The sequence below is a fragment of the Bos javanicus genome, chromosome 4 (assembly GCF_032452875.1).
Source record: "Bos javanicus breed banteng chromosome 4, ARS-OSU_banteng_1.0, whole genome shotgun sequence".
Taxonomy (NCBI): domain Eukaryota; kingdom Metazoa; phylum Chordata; class Mammalia; order Artiodactyla; family Bovidae; genus Bos; species Bos javanicus.
The window spans coordinates 98409014-98431227 of record NC_083871.1 but is presented as its reverse complement, the minus strand read 5'-3'; the positions used below and the strand labels follow the sequence as shown (position 1 = coordinate 98431227).

General features: G+C 42.2%; 1 protein-coding gene across 3 annotated transcripts in view; it reads right to left on the bottom strand.

Annotated features, from left to right (window-relative positions):
* LRGUK (leucine rich repeats and guanylate kinase domain containing) overlaps window positions 1-22214 on the bottom strand; it is a 101609-nt gene that overhangs the window by 46215 nt on the left and 33180 nt on the right. For all 3 annotated transcript variants that reach the window (XM_061414745.1, XM_061414744.1, XM_061414743.1), the window contains exons 9-11: window positions 20734-20820; window positions 19292-19398; window positions 11496-11615 (exon numbers count right to left, since the gene is read on the bottom strand). In XM_061414745.1, coding sequence (XP_061270729.1) covers window positions 11496-11615; window positions 19292-19398; window positions 20734-20820 — 314 coding nt within the window. The remainder of the gene's footprint in view (window positions 1-11495; window positions 11616-19291; window positions 19399-20733; window positions 20821-22214) is intronic.

Below are 22214 nucleotides of genomic sequence, written 5' to 3'. Positions count from 1 at the left end.
ATCATAAAGTAACGTAACCATGAAAACCCTGATGTTTGGCAGTGCTAGACATGTTCACTTGCTATGCTGTATGGGGGTTATACAAACTTTGGATTCAGTTCAGATCAGTCACTCAGTTGTATCTCTTTGTGACCCCATGGACTGCAGCATGCCAGGCCTCCCTGTCCATCACCAGCTCCCGGAGTTTACTCAAACTCATGTCCATTGAGTCAGTGATGCCATCCAACCATCTCATCCTCTATCATCTGCTTCTTCTCCTGCCCTCAATCTTTCCCCAGCATCAGGGTCTTTTCAGATGAGTCAGTTCTTCGCATCAGATGGCCAAATTATTGGAGTTGCAGCTTCAACATCAGTCCTTCCAATGAACACCTAGGACTGATCTCCTTTAGGATGGACTGGTTGGATCTCCTTGCAGTCCAAGGGACTCTCAAGAGTCTTCTCCAACACCACAGTTCAAAAGCATCAATTCCTCGGCGCTCAGCTTTCTTTATAGTCCAACTCTCACATCCATATGTGACTACTGGGAAAACCATAGCCTTGACTAGACGGACCTTTGTTGGCAAAGTAATGTCTCTGCTTTTTAATATGCTGTTTAGGTTGGTCATAACTTTCCTTCCAAGGAGTAAGAGTCTTTTAATTTCATGGCTGCAGTCACTGTCTGCAGTGATTTTAGAGCCCCCCAAAATTTAGTGTTGGATTATCAACACTAAGTTTTCACTTACTGTTCTTGACCACCTTCCGAGTCATGACCTCTGATATCGTATCATCAAACTTTAAGAAATAAAACAATATTTATTACCCATATTCTTTTCACCCAAATGTTTTCATACTCTCCCTGGTCTATGGCTATTTTCTAGAATGCTCCCTACCCCATTCCTCTATCTGGTTAGCCCACTTGTCTTCAGGACTCAGTTTAAGTGTCACTCTCAAAAGGCCTTTCTGGACCCTCTGTGGCTGGGTTATGCACCTCTTCTTTATCCACCTGTAGTCTCAATGCCTGCCGCCAACTCCTCCCCCGCCCCCTTGTTCAGGACCCCATCTCCTCCACGGCTGGAGGGTGGAGACTGCTCGTTCCTCATTCCTGCCACACTCATCAATCTATATGAATTTCCTGAGGGACTCCATGATTCCAACACTGTATGGAATTCTCAGTATGGCATTCTCAGCTCAACCAGAGAGGGCTTTTCTGCCCGCTGTCTGAAATAACATCCCCACAGCTTCCTTGGTGGCTCAGATGGTAAAGAACCCACCTACAATGCAGGAGACCCAGGTTTGATCTCTGGGTTAGGAAGATCCCCTGAAGAAGAAAATGGAAAATGGCAACCGGCTCTAGTATTCTTGCCTGGAGAATTCTATGAACAGAGAGGAGCCTGGAGGGCTACAGTCCATGAGTCTCAAAGAGTCAGACACGACTGAGCACACACATGCATGCAACCAGCTCACCACACCCCAATTACCCTGTTACTCCTTCTCTTTTCTGTTTTTTCCTCTTTTCCCCAGGAGGATGTATGAATCATAAAGGGAACACTTTATGTTCCTAAAAATTTTTTTCATTAATTTTTAAAAATTTCTGCCATACCACAATGTGAATCACCCTTAAGTATACATATGTCCCCTCCTTCTTGAACCTCCCTCCCACCTCTCCCCATCCCACCCCTCCAGGTAGTCACAGGGCACTGGGTTTGAGCTCCCTGTGTCATACAGCAAATTCCCACTAGCTATCTGCTTTACATATGGTAATGTATGTGTTTCAACACTGCTCTCTCAGTTCATCCCAGCCTCTCCTCCCCGCGCTGTATCCACACGTCTGTTTTCCATGTCTGCGTCTCTATTCCTGCCCTGCACATAGGTTCATCCTTACCATTTTTCTAGATTCCACATATATGCATCAATATACGTATTTGTTTTTCTCTTTCTGACGAACCGCACTTTGTCTAACAGGCTCTAGGTTCATCCACCTCACTAGAACTGACTCAAATGCATTCCTTTTTATGGCTGAGTAATATTCCATTGTGTATATGTACCACAACTTCCTTCTCCATCTGCTGATGGACACCTAGGCTGTGTCCATGTCCCAGCTATTGTAAATAGGGAGCACTTTATCTTGTTCATCGAATCTGCTACTTCATTCACAGTGCCTGGCCCAAAGTAGGCATTTACTAAATATCTGTAACATGAATGAATTAATCAAACATGTGAGGTGGACAGTAGCTGTGATAAGCTCCATTTTAAGATGACTATAAAAATGACTTGCCCAGGGACTTCCCTGGTGGTTCAGTGGTTAAGACTCGGGAATTTTCACTGCAGGGGGCTCAGGCTTGATCCCTGGTTGGGTAACTAAGATCCCACATGACAGGTGGCATGCCCCCACCACCAAAAAAAAAAAAAAAAAAAGACCTGTCCAAGACCACAGAGCAGGCCAATACTGGTCCCAGAACTAAACTATGACTCCCAACTAGCCCAGGACTCTTGATTTCAGACATGCTGACTTCCCAATGCTAAGTTCTGGGAATGCAAACTGATTTTTAGATTATCCTATGGCTTTAAAACAGGAGACGCAAGTAGCTAGACAAATGACATGCTGTTTCACTGACTCCTCACAAAAAGATATGAGGTAGGTATTATTACCATTACCAATGGTTATATTACCATTACCACTGTTATTACCTCATTACTACTGTTCTCATTTTACAGATGATGAAACTGAGATACATCAGTGAAGTAACATGACTCAGTAACAACCACAGGATGACACTGAAGTCAAGTCCTTTTAGGATCACACTAAGAGGCAAGAATACACAGAAGAACTGTACAAAAAAGATCTTCATGACCCAGATAATCATGATGATGTGATCACTCATCTAGAGCAAGACATCCTGGAATGTGAAGTCAAGTGGACCTTAGGAAGCATCACTACGAACAAAGCTAGTGGAAGTGATGGAATTCCAGTTGAGCTATTTCAAATCCTAAAAGATGATGCTGTGAATGTGCTGCACTCAATATGTCAGCAAATTTGGAAAACTCAGCAGTGGCCACAGGACTGGAAAAGGTCAGTTTTCATTTCAATCTCAAAGTAAGGAAATGCCAAAGAATGCTCAAACTACCACACAATTGCACTCATCTCACACACTAGTAAAGTAATGCTCAAAATTCTCCAAGCCAGGCTTCAGCAATATGTGAACCGTGAAATTCCAGATGTTCAAGCTGGTTTTAGAAAAGGCAGAGGAACCAGAGATCAAATTGCCAACATCTGCTGGATCATTGAAAAAGCAAGAGAGTTCCAGAAAGACATCTATTTGTGCTTTATTGACTATGCCAAAGCCTTTGACTGTGTGGATCACAATAAACTGGAGAATTCTGAAAGAGATGGGAATACCAGACCACCTGACCTGCCACTTGAGAAACCTATATGCAGGTCAGGAAGCAACAGTTAGAACTGTTGGAACAACAGACTGGTTCCAAATAGGAAAAGGAATATGTCAAGGCTGTATATTGTCACCTTGCTTATTTAACTTATATGTAGAGTACATCATGAGAAATGCTGGGCTGGAGGAAGCACAAGCTGGAATCAAGATTGCCAGGAGAAATATCAATAACCTCAGATATGCAGATGATACCACCCTTATGGCAGAAAGTGAAGAAGAACTAAAGAGCCTCTTGATGAAAGTGAAAGAGGAGAGTGAAAAAGTTGGCTTAAAACTCAACATTCAGAAAACTAAGATCATGGCATCTGGTCCCATCATTTCATGGCAAATAGATCGGGAAACAATGGAAACAGTGTCAGACTTTATTTTTGGGGGCTCCAAAATTACTGCAGATGATGATTGCAGCCATGAAACTAAAAGACGCCTACTCCTTGGAAGGAAAGTTATGACTGACCTAGACAGCATATTAAAAAGCAGAGACATTACTTTGCCAACAAAGGTCTGTCTAGTCAAGGCTATGATTTTTCCAGTAATCATGTATGGATGTGAGAGTTGGACCATAAAGAAAGCTGAGTGCTCCAACCAGTCCATCCTAAAGGAGATCAGTCCTGGGTGTTCACTGGAAGGACTGATGTTGAAGCTGAAAACTCCAATACTTTGGCCACCTGATGCGAAGAGCTGACTCATTTGAAAAGACCCTGATGCTGGGAAAGATTGAGGGCAGGAGGATAAGGAGATGACAGAGGATGAGATGGTTGGATGGTATCACCGATTCAATGGACATGAGTTTGGGTAAACTCCGGGAGTTGGTAATAGACAGGGAGGCCTGGTGTGCTGCAGTTCATGGTGTCACAAAGAGTTGGACATGACTGAGTGACTGAACTGAACTAAGAGGGTAAAGTCACAACCTCAACATCTTCTCCATTTCAAAGTAAAAAACCAACAAGCTTTTATAATTCATACTATTGTTCCCCTGCTTTATAGCCAAGAACTAACAATAGTATAAATGTAAAGATTTTAAGATCACATTTAAATTGCATACTGAAGAAAGTGCACATATTCTAAGAGAAGGCGGTCCAAACACCACAACCTTTGTTGAGGTGTTTGCTCACACCAACATCTCTTCCCACCATTTGGCAGGGACCTGAGACCTTCTGTTTGTTGGTGTCCTTGACAGTCAGGACAGATAACTCAGTGACTTCGCTTCGGGTACGGTGCACCCTTAATGTAGCCTTTACACACTGTACTGAATTTGCATTTTCCAACAAAGGAATTGAGCGGCAGGGATTTTCTCAGAATTTCTAAAAGAAAGACAAAGCAAAGAAGCAATCTGAAGCTTCTAGGCAGGTAAATAAAGGGATGGCTTCACTGGCGTGGAGAATGCTGATGACAGAACCGGCATCCACTGTGGAACTTTCTATTAAGAAGGACCTGGGATGACCTACGGTTTTTTCAATCTGTCATCCAGTTTTCACATATAGAAATGTCTGCTCTGCAGCATGCTGTCCAAATATGAATATCTTAAAAAGGAAATACTTCATAGTGAAAGCAATGTTCATTAAACTGAGATAAACACAATACCAGATAAAGAAATTTGCTTGGGCCATCACCTTTAATATCTTTCCTGTCCCCGGTCTAAACATAATTTCAATTGTAATTTACATTTCTATGAGTTTATTTTTACTAACTTACTAGTTCAATCATGGTATGTTAGTTAAAACCTGGTTTGTGATGGGAGCCATACTCCCTGTTAGTTTCATTTAACAGAAAAAAGAGCTGAGTTAGCAGTTAACCTCAGACTATAACACAGGTGCTCAAAAGTCTAAGGGTGAGTTACACATTCTCAAAGGCCGATTCACTGGCCAGCTGTCATCTAGGATCCTAGCAAACCAAGTCCGTGGGCTGGGGGAGATGATCAGGACAGAAAGGAATCTGGAAGGCCAGGCCAAATAATGAAATGTCTCTACATCCGGGAAGATATAAGAGGAAGAAACAAAGATGTCTAAGAAAAGCTAGGAGATGGCTGAGGGAGTAGAAGTTTTTTCAGTGTAATTCAGAAGTGTGCAGATTTAGAATCTCAATTCTGGACCAGATTGCCTTAAGAAATAATGAACTTGTTACTGCAAATATTTAGGCAGAGCGCATTTTGGCTGTGAGTACATCCAAATTCAAGCATATTTATAGAATGCCATATTGTGAGCAAGGGAACTGGGTGTTCACAAATGCCCAGGTATTCTGAGGGTGCTTGGTAGGCATGCCGAATTGGTCCCAATGCCCAATGCAAATGTGTATCAGTAAGTCGCTGGATACAATTTAAGAGATCAGGAACACAGAAGATTCCAGCATATACTGTGTCTGACTATCAAATTCCAGGGATCCACTACTCTGTCCACTTTCCAGTAACTACATACCACTTTCTAGTTCGTGCCACCAGCACCTGTCACTACATCCTCCCCAGTCTCCTAGTTTCCAGCCTTCCTTCCCCAAACCCTCTCCCAAACTGCCCACAGGGGCCACTTTCTGAAATGCAGCTGTGACCCTGACACTCCTCTGCTCAGAGATCCTTTATGGCCAAACCCCTGACTTTTTCTCTGGTCCCATCTTCTGCCATTTTCCTCCATGCTTCACGCCTAGACAGGCTACAGAGTATAACACTCTCAGTTAATCAAATGTGCTGTTGTTCTTTCTGCCTGGACTGCATTCCCTGCTCAAATCTCACATCCCATTTACCCCTGATTTCTTCTGTCACAGAGGTTCTTCACTTCCCTCATCATCAGATCAGATCAGATCAGATCAGTCGCTCAGTCGTGTCCGACTCTTTGCGACCCCACGAATCACAGCACGCCAGGCCTCCCTGTCCAGCACTAACTCCCGGAGTTCACTCAGACTCACGTCCATTGAGTCACTGATGCCATCCAGCCATCTCATCCTCTGTCGTCCCCTTCTCCTCTTGCCCCCAATCCCTCCCAGCATCAGTCTTTTCCAATGACTCAACTCTTCGCATGAGGTGGCCAAAGTACTGGAGTTTCAGCTTTAGCATCATTTCTTCCAAAGAAATCCCAGGGCTGATCTCCTTCAGAATGGACTGGTTGGATCTCCTTGCAGTCCTAGGGACTCTCAAGAGTCTTCTCCAACACCACAGTTCAAAAGCATCAATTCTTTGGTGCTCAGCCTTCTTCACAGTCCAACTCTCACATCCATACATGACCACAGGAAAAACCATAGCCTTGACTAGGGTGGCAAAGTAATGTCTCTGCTTTTCAATATGCTATCTAGGTTGCTCATAACTTTCCTTCCAAGGAGTAAGCGTCTTTTAATTTCAAGGCTGCAGTCACCATCTACAGTGATTTTGGAGCCCAGAAAAATAAAGTCTGACACTGTTTCCACTGTTTTCCCATCTATTTCCCATGAAGTGATGGGACCGGATGCCATGATCTTCGTTTTCTGAATGTTGAGCTTTAAGCCAACTTTTTCACTCTCCTCTTTCACTTTCATCAAGAGGCTTTTTAGTTCCTCTTCACCTTCTGCCATAAGGGTGGTGTCATCTGCACATCTGAGGTTATTGATATTTCTCCTGGCAATCTTGATTTCAGTTTGTGTTTCTTCCAGTCCAGCGTTTCTCATGATGTACTCTGCATATAAGTTAAATAAACAGGGTGACAATATACTGCCTTGACGTACCCCTTTTCCTATTTGGAACCAGTCTGTTGTCCCATGTCCAGTTCTAACTGTTGCTTCCTGACCTGCATACAAATTTCTCAAGAGGCGGTCAGGTGGTCTGGTATTCCCATCTCTTTCAGGATTTCCCACAGTTTATTGTGATCTACACAGTCAAAGGCTTTGGCATAGTCAATAAAGCAGAAATAGATGTTTTTCTGGAACTCTCTTGTTTTTTTGATGATCTAGCAGATGTTGGCAATTTGATCTCTGGTTCCTCTGCCTTTTCTAAAACCAGCTTGAACATCAGGAAGTTCACGGTTCACATATTGCTGAAGCCTGGCTTGGAGAATTTTGAGTATTACTTTACTAGCGTGTGAGATGAGTGCCTATCTTGTTAGATGGCTTTACTTAACTGAATCTCATATAGGTTGTAGGCTGCCAGGAGGACAAGACCCATGTCTGCTTGTTTCACAGTTTTATCGCTGGAACAAGGCACACAGATAGTGCTTAAGAAACACTGACAGAAAGAATAAATAAACCACTCTACTAGTCTGTCACATCTGTATAAAGGGGCATTAGATTAGATGGCACTAGGGAGCTACAGCTCATATCATCTCATTTAGCTCAATAGCTATGAGTCTCTGATTTACCGTATTATTAGTAGAATATATTTAGTAGTCAACATCATGAAAAGGTTATAAAAATAAAGATTTCTCTAAGAAGAATAAGGTTTTGCTTTCATGCCTCTTCAGATCACTTTCAAGGCCTTAAATCTGGAAGATGAACAGGCGTGCTGGTATTGTTTTATGTTTCTCTCATTATCCAGCACTCTTCCAGGAAGCTACTGATCCGTGCAGTAATAGTAAGACTGGAAATAAGTGGAGAGACTCAGAAGGCATGGATGCATGCTCAGTTGCTCAGCCATATCTGACTCTTTGTGACCCTATGGACTATAGCTTGCCAGGCTCCTCTGTCTATGGGATTTTCCAGGCAAGAATACCAGAGTGGGTTGCCATGCCCTTCTCCAGGGGATCTTTCTGACTCAGGGATTGAACCTGCATCTCCTGCATTGGCAGGTGGATTCTTTATCAGTGAGCCACCTGGGAAGCCCCATCTTTAGGTCACTTATAACTAATACTGGTAAAGAAAGAACATCCAGCCTATTCCTAAAACCAAGAACAAATACTAAAATCAGATTCTGAGGCAAGAGAACAATCTCTCAGCCATCCCAATATCTGTTATACCACTGAGATACATTTTTAATATTTATACATCTGGATATGCAATTCAGTATGTGAATATTTCATTGAATGTCATGGTCTTGGGTAAATGCAATTTAAAAAGAAAGACAAAATGCCAGGAGAAAATGAGCTAACTAGGAGGGAAAGAAAAGATTCAAGGAAGCGCTAGAGAAAGTGCCCTTGTAAATGTTTATGTGTTTCACAATGAGACTATGTTCAAGCTTTTTTTTCCCATTTAATTAAAAATCAATAAAATTTATGTTGGCTGAAGACTAAAATAAAAGAAAAATCTAAACAAGAGCAATGGCTTGCCCCTGAGGATATGCTTTGGTTTTATCATTTGTTTTAATTAGAAAGTTGCCGCATATCATCATAGTACTATCTGACTTTCTTATTGCATGAAATTACTGGTTTCCTAATACTCTTTATGGTCCAATGATATGCTCTTTGGGCTCCCCAGGTGGCGCTCATAGTAAAACAACTCGCCTGCCAGCGCAGGAGACATAAGAGATGCGGGTTCTATCCCTGGATGGGGAAGACTCCCTGGAGGTGGGCATGGCAACCCACTCTGGTATTCTTGCCTGGAGAATCCCATGGACAGAGAAGCCTGGCGGGCTACAGCCCAAAGGGTTGCAAAGAGTCGGACACAACTGAAGCGACTTAGCAAGCACGCATGACATGCTCTTTGATCCATGCCTTGGTGAAATTCTTAGAATGACCCTCCTATTTACAAGCCCTGATCTCTGCCTCCATGAAGATGCCAATGCACGGTCAGACAAGGCTTTTGAGCCCATGAGGGAGGTGGGAGGGTGACTGCAGGTCTTTCCACTCAGGTATCTTTCTACTCGCCACTAATCCTATCCAGAGGAGAAAAATAGCAGTGGTAACAGTACCATTAGAGGAGCAGGAAGCTAATTTAGGATTTCCATTTTGTCATCCTGTGCCTCCAGACAAAGTGCATATGATGCTAACTATTTAAGGTCTGAGTTCCCCATCTTCAGAGTCTCTCCATTTATTTCCAAATACATTACAGACATTAAGGCAAGGGCCTCATCAATATTGTTCCCACTGCATCTTCAGGGCCCAACACATGGGAAGAACTCAATAAATCTTTATAGAAAGAATGGATGAACAAATGAATGAATCTCTTCATCTCTCCATGTACCCATCAGTGGAGGTTGGAAAAAAAAAAACAAACACCTATGCTTCTTAGCATAGTAATTTCCCACTGAATTTTGCAGGTAATACCACTAACTAACTCATCAGACAATCACTTAGTCATTCATTTAATAAATATTTCTCATGCAATTGGAAGTGCCTGGCCATCCGCTGAACACTGGGAACTTAGTCGTGAGCAAAGCTGGCACTGGTCCCCACCCTCACTGGGCTTACAGTCGAGCAGGGGAACCAGGCATTAAGTGCATCATCAAAAGCATGATGGACAGATATTTGTAACAGTGGAAAAGCAGGATTTAATGAAAATGAACATTGGTGGGGTAGAGGTGGGGGCTATCCAGTGAGAATATCAAGGCCAACTGGATAAGAACCTTGATGATGACTTAACAGACATCTCCAAGAACACATCTGGCCCTACATGCCTCAGAGAGTAAACCACAAACAAACACGAAGGATGGGCTCTGAATCATTTGCAACAGAACTGGTGTCAGACATGTGAAAGGACTTCTAAGCAGGAAAGCCTTGGTTCATGTAAGTTACTTTGGTTCACTAAAAGGTTCCAGGTTTACACATTAGCACCATAGTCAAGAGATATCTTTTTTGCTCTAATTTGATCATCCATTCATTATGCTCCACTTATCTTTCGAAGCAGGTTCTATACCGCTGTATAAGCATAAAGACACTCTGCCCTTTTCAATTCTGATATTAAGTTTTAATTTACTTTTTGTTGCTTCAGGGTGTTTAGAATAGATTAATGAGTAAATTCTTCTATAGTATTTGTTTCCTGGAGTTGCTCAAATGCTGGATATAATTTTATCCAGCATAAATGAACCTGTTTAACACAGTGTTTACATTGTTTGAACACATGTAGCTTAAGGGAAGGAACTTGTCTGTAATAGCATTAGAACATAACTTACATTTCTTTTTCTTGCCGTCTTATGTATCTTTGCAGTCACATTCTCAGCTCACTGAGAAACATCACTAATCTAAAAGTAAGGTCTTTGCTATATGTAAAAAAGAAAAGAGGAAGCCAGTTGAAAAGGCCACAGCGATAACTCTAACACTGAGACACAGAAACCTTTAAAAAGTCTCTAAGTCCAGCTGATGATTTCCCCGGAAGGTTCTTGTGTTTTGGATATATCCAGCTATTTTCACTGAGTCATTTGGGAATCACACAGCGAAATATCTGCCCCAGAAAACTGAAAGGGTACTGAATGCTAACCTGAGGGTAAGGAAAAGGAACCCTTTGGCTGTCATTTCTCATTCCTTCCTTCTGAAATATGCCTCCAAAGAGGAAGACCTGAGCGGAAATAAAGCAGCTGACATGCTGGCAGCGTGCGCTCCGACAGTGATGAGGAGAGGCTGTGACTGGAGTGCAGACCCACCCCCCACACCCCAATCATAATGTTGTGATTCGCGTGTCACACCACACGGCGATAGGAAGAGGCCATGCTCCAATACCACGAGGCTTAATTAAAACCACTACTACTACTACTAAGTCCCTTCAGTCATGTCCGACTCTGTGCGACCCCATAGACGGCAGCCCACCAGGCTCCCCCGTCCCTGGGATTCTCCAGGCAAGAACACTGGAGTGGGTTGCCATTTCCTTCTCCAATGCATGAAAGTGAAAAGTGAAAGTGAAGTCGCTCAGTCGTGTCCGACTCTAGCGACCCCATGGACTGCAGCCTACCAGGCTCCTCCGTCCATGGGATCTTCTAGGCAAAAGTACTGGAGTGGGGTGCCATTGCCTTCTCCGGTTAAAACCGCATGTAGTTCCAAATCTTGGAGCAGGATTTTGGCTGTGGCTGAGTGCATCAAAACATTTGGAGGGTTAAAGTAAAAAATAAACAAATAAATACAGTGTATATCACAGTGTAATAACCGGCAAAGCAGCTCATAAGCCTTCTATGCATGTTTTTTTAACTTGCTTAAAATTAATAGCCATTGTGAGCAACAGCCGACATTTTACAGCCTTAGCAGCCAATAAACTCACCCGTATCTGAAGTAAGTGCTGAACTGTCTGCAGAGGCGGTGAGCGAGTTCTCGTTTACCACATGCTTGAGGACCGGCCAATACCAGCATGGGGTACGGGGCATCCAGACTAGGCAGGGTGCTGCAACATAGGGCAGAGCGGGCACGCGCGTTAATGCATCCAGCGTGGAAAGCTGTCCACGTCACAGTCACGGTGAATCCGGCTATCCGGCACTTGCTATCCGCAGACACGGTATGGAAGGATGGTCCTACTTTCCAGAAGCAAGTTGATTACAAAATAGCAAAGAATTTACTTTAACACCATTTTTTGAAGGAAAAAGACGGTAGGAGAGATGTTAATTTCTGGTTGATGGGAGTTTTCCCCCAAGAAATTCAAAATGAAAGAAATAAGCCTTGCCGTCTCAGAGGTAAACTTTTTCATATCTTTTTTAATAATTACTTTAATTGGCGGATACTTACTACACAATATTGTGATGGTTTTTGCCACACACCAACATGCATCAGCCATGGGGTACGCATGTATCCCCCCATTCTGAACCTTTCCTCCCACCTCCCTTCACACCCTGTCCATCTGGGTTGTCCCAGAGTACTGGCTTAGGGTGCCCTGCTTCATGCATCAAACTTGCACTGGTATCTTTTTTGCATATGGTAATGTACACGTTTCAATGCTATTATCTCAAATCATCCCACCCTCGCCTTCTCCCACTAAGTCCAAAAGTCTGTTCTGTGTCTCCTTTGCTGCCCTCAATGTAGGATCATTGTTACCATCTTTCTAAATTCCATATGTATGCATCAATTTACAGTATTCGTCTTCCTCTTCCTGACTTACTTCACTCTGTATAATAGGCTCCAGTTCTTATCTATTGATTTAGAACACTGATGTGGGGACTTTCCTGGTGGTCCAATGGTTCAGAATCCTCCTTCCAACACAGAGGATGTGGGCTCAGTCCCTGTCAGGGAACTAAGATCCCATGTGCCACGGGGCAGGTAAGGCTGCACACAACTCGAGAGGCCTATGTGCCACAAATACTGAGCCCTCAGGCTCTAGAGCTCAACCACCAAAACTAGAGAACGCCTGCATGCCACAACGGAGACCCAGGGCAGCCAAAATAATAATAATAAAGATAAAATGGCAAGTTTACTATAAAAAAGAACACATGTGTGCAAAGAAAATAATAATCACTAACATTTACATAAGCAATTACTATGTGCCACGTACTACTCTAGGCATCTTACGTGTATTACCTGATTTGATTATTGCAGGAAGCTAATGAATTCATTCTCCCCACTTAACACACGAAGAAACAAGTACAGAGAGGTTAATTAACATGCTCAAAGTAACAGCTAGTAAGTGAGAGCTGGTATATGAATTTAGGCCTGGCTTCTAGGTCTAAAAGACCAATTTGGACTAATTTACATAAAATCTCTTACAACAGGCAGAGCTGAAGTGTGTGGGCTTCACTTATGACACAAATTCTAGAAATACAGACTAAAGTATAATATTTTGAAAACAATATGGCTGAGGTGTAGATTCTATGAAGCACGGGGGCAGCACAGCATACGTTTTCAATCTCTCTGAACACTCACAGAAAGACAGAAAAACTTGAGAACAGAAGTCCATGGAAAATGTGGATAACAAAACCAGACGAAAAGCCACAAAGCCACAAGACCTTTATGGCACTGGAATCTGTGCAGGAGGAAGGAGGAGGGAGTGATGGGCAGCATTTGAGGACAACGGAACCCCAGAACAACACGTATCCAGCGAAAAGCAGGCAGGCTGGAACTGTACATGTCCAAAAGCCTACACATGAATGCTCATAAAAGCTGTATTTGCAGTAACCAAACACTGAGACCAGCCCAGATGTCCTTTGAGAGATGACTGGTTAAACTAATTGTGGTGTATTCAACAAGGAATACTACTCGGCAACACAAAGGAGTGAACCGTTGATACATTTAACAGCTTGGATGAATCTCCAGGGAATGAGGCTAAGCAAAAAAAAAAAAAAAAAAGTCAACCCTCAAAGGTTATACATACACTATATGATTCCATTTATATAGGCTTCTTGAAATAACAACATTCCAGAGAAGGGGAACAGATTATGGGAAGACAAGAAGGATGGAGGCAGCTGTTGCTATTAAAGGGATTCATGTGACAAAACTCCTGTATCTGGACTGGAAGTATGTTGCGCTCAGTCATGTCCGACTCTTTGCAACCCCATGGACTGTACCCCTCAGGCTCCTGAGTCCATGGGATTTCCCAGGCAAGAATACTGGAGTGGTTGCCATTTCCTACTCCAGGGGATCTTCCCAACTCAGGGATCGAACCCACGTGTCTTGCATCTCCTGCACTGGGAGGCAGATTCTTTACCACTGTGCCACCTGGGAAGTTACCCATTTCCATCTTGAGTGGCATGATGCTCATGTGAATCTACATATGTGATAAAATCGCACATAACTAAATGTACACATGAGTTCATGCAAAACTGGTGAAATCTGATAAGGATGATGGACTGTATCAATGTCAGGTTCCTGGTTTTGATATTCCACTATAGCTAAGCAAGATATTACCACTGAGGGAGACTGGGTGAAAGATACCTAGACTTTTTCTGTATTATCTCTTAACTGCATGTGAATCTAAAATTGCCTCAATAATTTTTACGTGATTAAAGAGGAAAAATTTTGAAAGAAGTGATGAAAATTGGGGATAGGCAAAGAAGATCTACTTCCTAAAGGAGAAAACCAAAACCTACAGAACAGAGCAAATATTACAGACTGTCATTCAAGAAAAAAGTTTCCTGAAAAAAATAAATAACAGTATACAACGTATCTGAGAATATTAGCCCAGAACAACTGAGCTAGAAATGCTGTAACAATAATAATAAGGCATAGTCTCGTAAAATTGCTGGACTTTAAAAAGGCAGTGCGTGCTCAGTTGTGTCCAATTATTTGCAACCCCATATACTGTAGCCCACCAGGCTCCTCTGTTCATGGGATTTCCCAGGGAACAATACTGGAGTAGGTTGCCATTTACTTCTCCTTAAAAAAGGCAGAAGTGGGGGTAATTATTTAGCTAGAAAGAGAACACATGATTTATACAGGAAAGAAAATTAAATTGTCATCACATTTTTGACAGCAATTTTTGCACGAAAAGAAAATGGAAGAAGCCCTTTTAATATATTCCAGGAAGAAAAAAGTGTGAGTCATGGCTTTTATATACAGCAAAAACTGATTTTCTAGTGTAAAGGGCAGATAATCGTCCATATTATCAACATGGAAGATTTCAAGAGACACTGATTGCACAGCCCTTCCTAAGCACTGTGCTAAAGAACAAGCTTCATACAACTAAAATGACTCAAGAGGCATCACTATAAGGGCTGGCAGTGGGCAATAAATATGCAGTTACCCAGAGAACTAAGGCTAAATGACAGCAAAGGAGAAAGTGCAGTGTGTGATGGATATATGTTCTGACAATATAAATATAGTGCACTATTTTTAAAATGGAGTGATTGACACTTATATGAAATATATACAGTAGGCAAATTCATAGAGACAGAAAGTATATTAGAAGTTACCAGGGGGTGAGGTAGCAGGAAACGGGGAGTTATTACCTAAAGGCTACAGAGCTTCTGTTCTGGGTGATGAGAAACTTGGAAACAGATGGTGGTGATGGTCGCACAATACTGTGAATATAATTAAGGCCACTAAACTGTACACTTCCAAGTGGTTAAAATGGCAAATTTTATGTTATATATATATATATTTTTTAACTGAAATAAAAAACAATGGGGGATGGTTAACAAGAAGAACATTAGCAAAATGGTTTTAATGCTTCAGTAATTATTACTACTGGTATTCTTACACTGTTGTGGTGTAATATGGGACATTAAAAAAAAAAAGAGTAATCATGGGATGTTCTAATTTCAGCTTCTTCAATGTCTTTGGTGAGGGAGAAAAGGAGATATAGATGTAACACAGGTGAAGTTCAGTAAAAGCTCAACTGTAGTCTTGAAGCTGAATTGTATCAATTGAGGAGGTATTTTACTATTTCCTGGTGGCTTCCCTGGTGGCTTCCCTGGTGGCTAAGACAGTAAAGCATCTGCCTACAATGCGGGAGACCCGGTTTCTATCCCTGGGTTGGGAAGATCCTCTGGAGAAGGAAATGGCAACCCACTCCAGTACTCTTGCCTGGAAAATCCCATGGACAGAGGAGCCTGGTAGGCTACAGTCTACGGGGTCGCAAAGAGTTGGACACGACTGAGTGACTTCACTCACTTTACTATCTATTTATAGATAGAGCTATCTAGATACAGATTCAGTTCAGTTCAGTTCAGTTGCTCAGTCGTGTCTGACTCTTTGCAACCCCATGGACTGCAGCACTCCAGGCCTTCCTGTCCATCACCAACTCCTGGAGTTCACTCAGACTCACGTCCATTGAGTCAGTGATGCCATCCAGCCATCTCACCCTCTGTCGTCCCCTTCTCCTCCCGCCCCCAATCCCTCCCAGCATCAGAGTCTTTTCCAATGAGTCAACTCTTCGCATGAGATGGCCAAAGTACTGGAGTTTCAGCTTTAGCATCATTTCTTCCAAAGAAATCCCAGGGCTGATCTCCTTCAGAATGGACTGGTTGGATCTCCTTGCAGTCCAAGGGACTCTCAAGAGTCTTCTCCAACACCACAGTTCAAAAGCATCAATTCTTTGGTGCTCAGCTTTCTTCACAGTCCAACTCTCACATCCATATATGACCACAGGAAAAACCATAGCCTTGACTAGATGGACCTTTGTTGGCAAAGTAATGTCTCTGCTTTTCAATATGCTCTCTACATTGGTCATAATTTTCCTTCCAAGGAGTAAGCGTCTTTTAATTTCATGGCTGCAGTCATCATCTGCAGTGACTTTGGGGCCCCAAAAAATAAAGTCTGACACAGTTTCCACTGTTTCCCCATCTATTTGCCATGGAGTGATGGGACCAGATGCCATGATCTTCGTTTTCTGAATGTTGAGCTTTAAGCCAACTTTTTCACTCTCCTCTTTCACTTTCATCAAGAGGCTTTTTAGTTCCTCTTCACTTTCTGCCATAAGGGTGGTGTCATCTGCATATCTGAGGTTATTGTTATTTCTCCCGAGAATCTTGATTTCAGCTTGTGCTTCTTCCAGCCCAGCGTTTCTCATGATGTACTCTGCACATAAGTTAAATAAGCAGGGTGACAATATACAGCCTTGACGTACTCCTTTTCCTATTTGGAAGCAGTCTGTTGTTTCATGTCCGGTTCTAACTGTTGCTTCCTAACCTGCATACAAATTTCTCAAGAGGCAGGTCAGGTGGTCTGGTATTCCCATCTCTTTCAGAATTTTAGAAGAGGTGCCAAGAATGCACAGAAGAACTGTACAAAAAAGATCTTCATGACCCAGATAATCATGATGGTGTGATCACTCACCTAGAGCCAGACATCCTGGAATGTGAAGTCAAGTGGGCCTTAGGAAGCATCACTACGAACAAAGCTAGTGGAGGTGATGGAATTCCAGTTGAGCTATTTCAAATCCTGAAAGATGATGCTGTGAAAGTGCTGCACTCAATTTGCCAGCAAATTTGGAAAACTCAGCAGCGGCCACAGGACTGGAAAAGGTCAGTTTTCATTTCAATCCCAAAGAAAGGCGATGCCAAAGAATGCTCAAACTACCACACAATTGCACTCATCTCACACGCTAGTAAAGTAATGCTCAAAATTCTCTAAGCCAGGCTTCAGCAATACATGAACCGAGAAATTCCAGATGTTCAAGCTGGTTTTAGAAAAGGCAGAGGAACCAGAGATCAAATTGCCAACATCTGCTGGATCATCAAAAAAGCAAAAGAGTTCCAGAAAAACATCTATTTCTGCTTTATTGACCATGCCAAAGCCTTTCACTGTGTGGATCACAATAAACTGGAAAATCCTGAAAGAGATGGGAATACATTGTGATTGGGAAATACCATTTCTCACTAAAACGAACTAGGGCTTCTTGGAGAAACGGCTGATTTCAGAGTTCGGACAAGGCTTGGACAACATCAGTCTGAAGAACCTTGTCATATGAGAGAGGTAGAAAGCCATCACTGACTATGAGGCCAGAGTCAAGACAATATGAAAAATCCATTTTCATATTCGCTTCTTACTTCAGTCTCGCCAGGAGAGAGGACAGTGATTCCCCAGTATCACAGCCTAAAAGTTCCAAGAGAAAGAGTCAGGGTTTCTTTCCTGGAGGTTGACTTCTGGGGCTGCCAGGGAGCATGTCCTGACCCAGGGTGGGAAGGACACAGCATGCCTCCTCCTGCCTCCACGAGCTTTACATCATGGACACTGCTCCATCCCAGGGCATCTACGGTGGCTTGGCCATTTGCTATTCTCTGTCTGACAGCCAGAAATGATCAAGAAATGTGCGTTTATCAGACACTGCTGTAAATTTGCTTGATACATATTTTTATATAAATGTACCCTAAAGCATGAAACAACTAGCAATCTCATAAACTAGAAAAGAAATACAATGAGGACAATAAATGCCCTTCTTTTAAATCAAATGTGCTTTTCCAGATGTATGCAAATAAATGATAAATCATTTCACCTAGAGGGCTACCATAAATATATAAAACTGTCAACATCTACATGATTAAATTACATGTAAAAAATCATGTCCTGGATGCAAAATAAAACATTTTCTCTCTGTGGGAAACCAACCGGGTGGAGTACAGGACCAGACCACATGAAGAAGAGGAGCCATTTATAACCTAGAGATTTTACAAGTATTTTTCAAATGCCTTTGGGTACTGATAGAAATTCTGTATTATACTTATAGTGTCAATGGCCATCTGCTTCGACAGAGTGTTTAAAAAGAAATGGAGAAATTGTGGTAAATCTGTCTTCAAACTTAGAGGTGAGGGTCTCTATTCCTGTGTTCAGACAAGCTGGGTGACTCCTCCCTGTGGGGTTGATTGCAGCTCAGCGCAACCCCTGGAAAGGCTGTTTCAGTTCCCCTTTGGCGAGCAGGGACTCTACGGACTCTCTAATATAGAACCCGTGGTCACGAGTGCTCTTTGGCAGGGGTTTCTAGCATCCACTCACAGCTAAGGAAAAATTGTCAGTGGATAGAGACCATCACAGTTCTCTGTTGATGAGGCGAGGGTCTGGGGTTCTCTCCTATAGCAGGTCTGTCGGCAAATTTTTTTTCCTTTTTCATTTCACCATCCTATGTCACAGGCTTCACTGGTAGTAGCTCAGCTGGTAAAGAATCTGCCTGCAGTGTGGGAGACCGTGGTTCGATCCCTGGGTCGGGAAGCTCCCCTGGAGAAGGGATAGGCTACCCACTCCAGTATTCTTGGGCTTCCCTGATGGCTCAGCTGGTAAAGCATCCACCTGCAATGTGGGAGACCTGGGTTCGACACAGAAGGGAACAGGTACCCACTACAGTATTCTGGCCTGGAGATTTCCATGGACTGTATAGTCCATGGGGGTCACAAAGAGTTGGACATGACTGAGCGACTTTCACTACCATGTCACAGGCTAGCCACCATGCAAGAGTCCAGATGAAAGAGAGAAGTTGAATCCACTTATTGCCACACTTGGGAAAATGCCAACAAGGGAGTCCCATGTTTGAACATCTGATGATGATATGCTATATCCGAGACAATACAACCTGTCAAATGAAGACCCGATCCCTTCCTCAGAGAGGTGAGAAAGGAATGAGTCACAAGGGAGATGGCTAGGGCAATGAGGAGGTTGTCCTGTGCTGACCACCCCGAGTTCCACCCAAGGCGTCTCTCAGAATACCTGTCAAAGATCCTCTGTGGCTGCATCACGCTGTTGACCACATGGGTCATGTGATCTTGGGCCGCGACCACTTCCGGGGGAGGGTTGTATTTATTCACGGCCGAGATCTTTTCCAGAATTAGAAATGCAAAGGGGAAAAAAAATTCATTGTACAAGAAAGACAAGACTTTCTTTACTGAAATGTTCTAGACATGCAACCAGGAATCTGTGTTCTGGGTTCATGTCTACTCTAGCTTTCCTAAAACCTAAAGAATGATAATTCTTTCAAAATATTGAACTGGAACCCCTTGGTCACCTATTTCTTTATATTTTCTGGTTTGGGGGGGAAAAAGCAAAAAAAAAAAAAAAAACCCTCAAAAGTCTAAGATTACCTTTAATACAGTAAATGTTTCAACTTTTACTAAGAGAAGAATAAAATTCTTAGTTCCAGATTTCAGGTAGCTGTTATTGTAGAAGTTTTCCTCCTGCCATCATACCAAGAACTATTCCTATTATCTCAAATTCTACTAAACCTCCTCCTCTTTTAATATAACTTTCTCTTTTCCAAAGATACAGGCCTTTTCCTCATGACAGACAGTTGTCTGTTCCCCGGCTTTGCTATCACTCTAAATACAGTATACTTGTCTACCACATCTTTATCTAATGTGTGGTTTTGAATGTTATCCCCTTTGCAAAACATTAAAGGGAAAGAGAAATCTAATAAGTGCCTCTGAGTGTGAGAATAATAACAGACCAGCATCTATAACTATTTTTAACCAAGATTTCAGAAAGACATTTATGAACTGGAATATATCTGCCTCTCTGCATATTTATACCTGCTCTTTCACGCCCATCTCAAATTTGCATCAGGTGTAAGAAATCCCTCATTAGTAGAGATCTCAGCTGACACCTGTCACGACAGCATGACAAATTGGCTACCACAGGTATGGTGTGGGGAGGCAGGTGCTAGCATTCAAGGTCTGGTTACTCTCAAGTTGCGTGTCCAGAAAAGAATCATTATCTTAAAGAGGAGAATAAAGGATTTAAAAAACCAGAGTAGTGATTTGAGTCCTTTACAGTGATGTGGTAGAATGACATTGTAATTCATTTCATTATTAAGTGAAGATTTAGAGGAACACAGAATCATACATCCCCCACATATGATAATTTTCCAAACTTATAGTCAGCCTTACAGCTGCCAGCCTAGGTACATGAAGGCTGCTTCTGTCTCCCATGGCCAGTCTCCTTACTGTACCAAAAGCAAGGCTTTCACTGCGTTTGTGTTGACACTCAGCTCTGCAGAGGGTTAAACAACTAGACTCTAGGACAAGGAAATGCTCCTTAAATAAATAATGAATGAGCATACTGTTATATGCTCATTTCTGGATTGCAATGGTCCTGCAGCAGACGGCATGAGCTTTTGAACCTATCAACTCATAAACATGTGAAATATGACTACATACCTTTTCGTCTACTTTAATCTTCTTCTGATCCAATTCTGTTAATCGGAGTAGCATAAAAATGACGAAGGACCAATAGTCAGGTTTTTCCTGTTTAAAATATCAAGAGGGTTATTTTGTTACCTTCCTTTTCCCAAATTAAAAAGCAGTAGCAGTCTGCTTTCATGAGCCAAGGCCTTTTACCCACGAATGCTGTCATTCACACACACACACACACACACACACACACACTAGGTTTTCACATTTTCACAATTGCAGTCCCCTGATATTAACAACTCAAATGCAGACTCTGCCTTGTAACTTATAAAGCTTTTCAAATGTGTGATCTTGTTAATCTCCCTGTGAGATAGGCAGGACAAACCTGATTATCTTCATCTCTAAAGAGAAAAACACCTAAGGCTCAGGGAGGTGGAGTATTTCATCTGATGTTCCATGGCCAGTGACTGAAACCCTATCTTCTCACTTAAAGGAGTTTCATTATTATAATAGTAGCAGTCCTTATGATTAATTCCTCATTATTTCTTTGTGTTGTTTTATATTAATTTTGTATCATTAATTATGATTGTTTTACAATAATAAAATGATATTCATTTATAGGACAGTTCCCTTAATACTCTATCATCTGCTGTGTTAGGACTATCTGCTTTTTAGAAATATAATTAGTTACATTGTATCAAGAAGCTACGTCTCTTTGAAGGGAAAGATATTAAGTGGGTGATGCATTTTGTAGATGAGAATACACATGAAATGAATATACAATGGCATCTTTTGTGTACTTCAAAGTGCATATGTGGGAGGGGCTTATAAATAAATGAGGTAACATTGTGAAAGGGTTTGGGCTATTTATTTATGCAAACACCTGGATGCTCTTTATGGGTCTGGAATTGGGAGGGATGGCCACTTTAAACCCCTTCCTTTCCAGGGGACGCTTTTACAGTGTCTGCCACTATTCCCATACCAAGCGTTGTTTTTACTTTCAGACTGTATTTTCATTTTTCATTTTGATTTTTTGCCTGCCTAGTTATGTTTCTCAAGTCATACACGCACAAAGAAAGGTACTCAGAGATACATACAAATTCAAGAATCTACGGCAAAGTGAGCAAAGGATATAGATTCAAAGGGGAATGAATGACATTTGCACAAAGAGGGAGGGACAGAGTTGAGCAGAAAGGATCTATCATTGGTGACAAAAAAGAGAGGACCCAGAAAAAAGAAAAAGCCTGGATCTTTGATATCCAAAGGTGAAGAATCACTAGGATATAAATGATTTTTTTCCTATAATCATTTTACAATGCCAGTTTTACAGCAATCGCCAGGATAATTTCTTTAGGTGTCTAATCTTAGACTTCTCCCTGATATAAAATAGGAGCCACATTCCATCTACACCTCAGGCTGCTAAGTCGCTTCAGTCGTGTCCGACTCTGTGCGACCCCAGAGACGGCAGCCCACCAGGATCCCCTGTCCCTGGGATTCTCCAGGCGAGA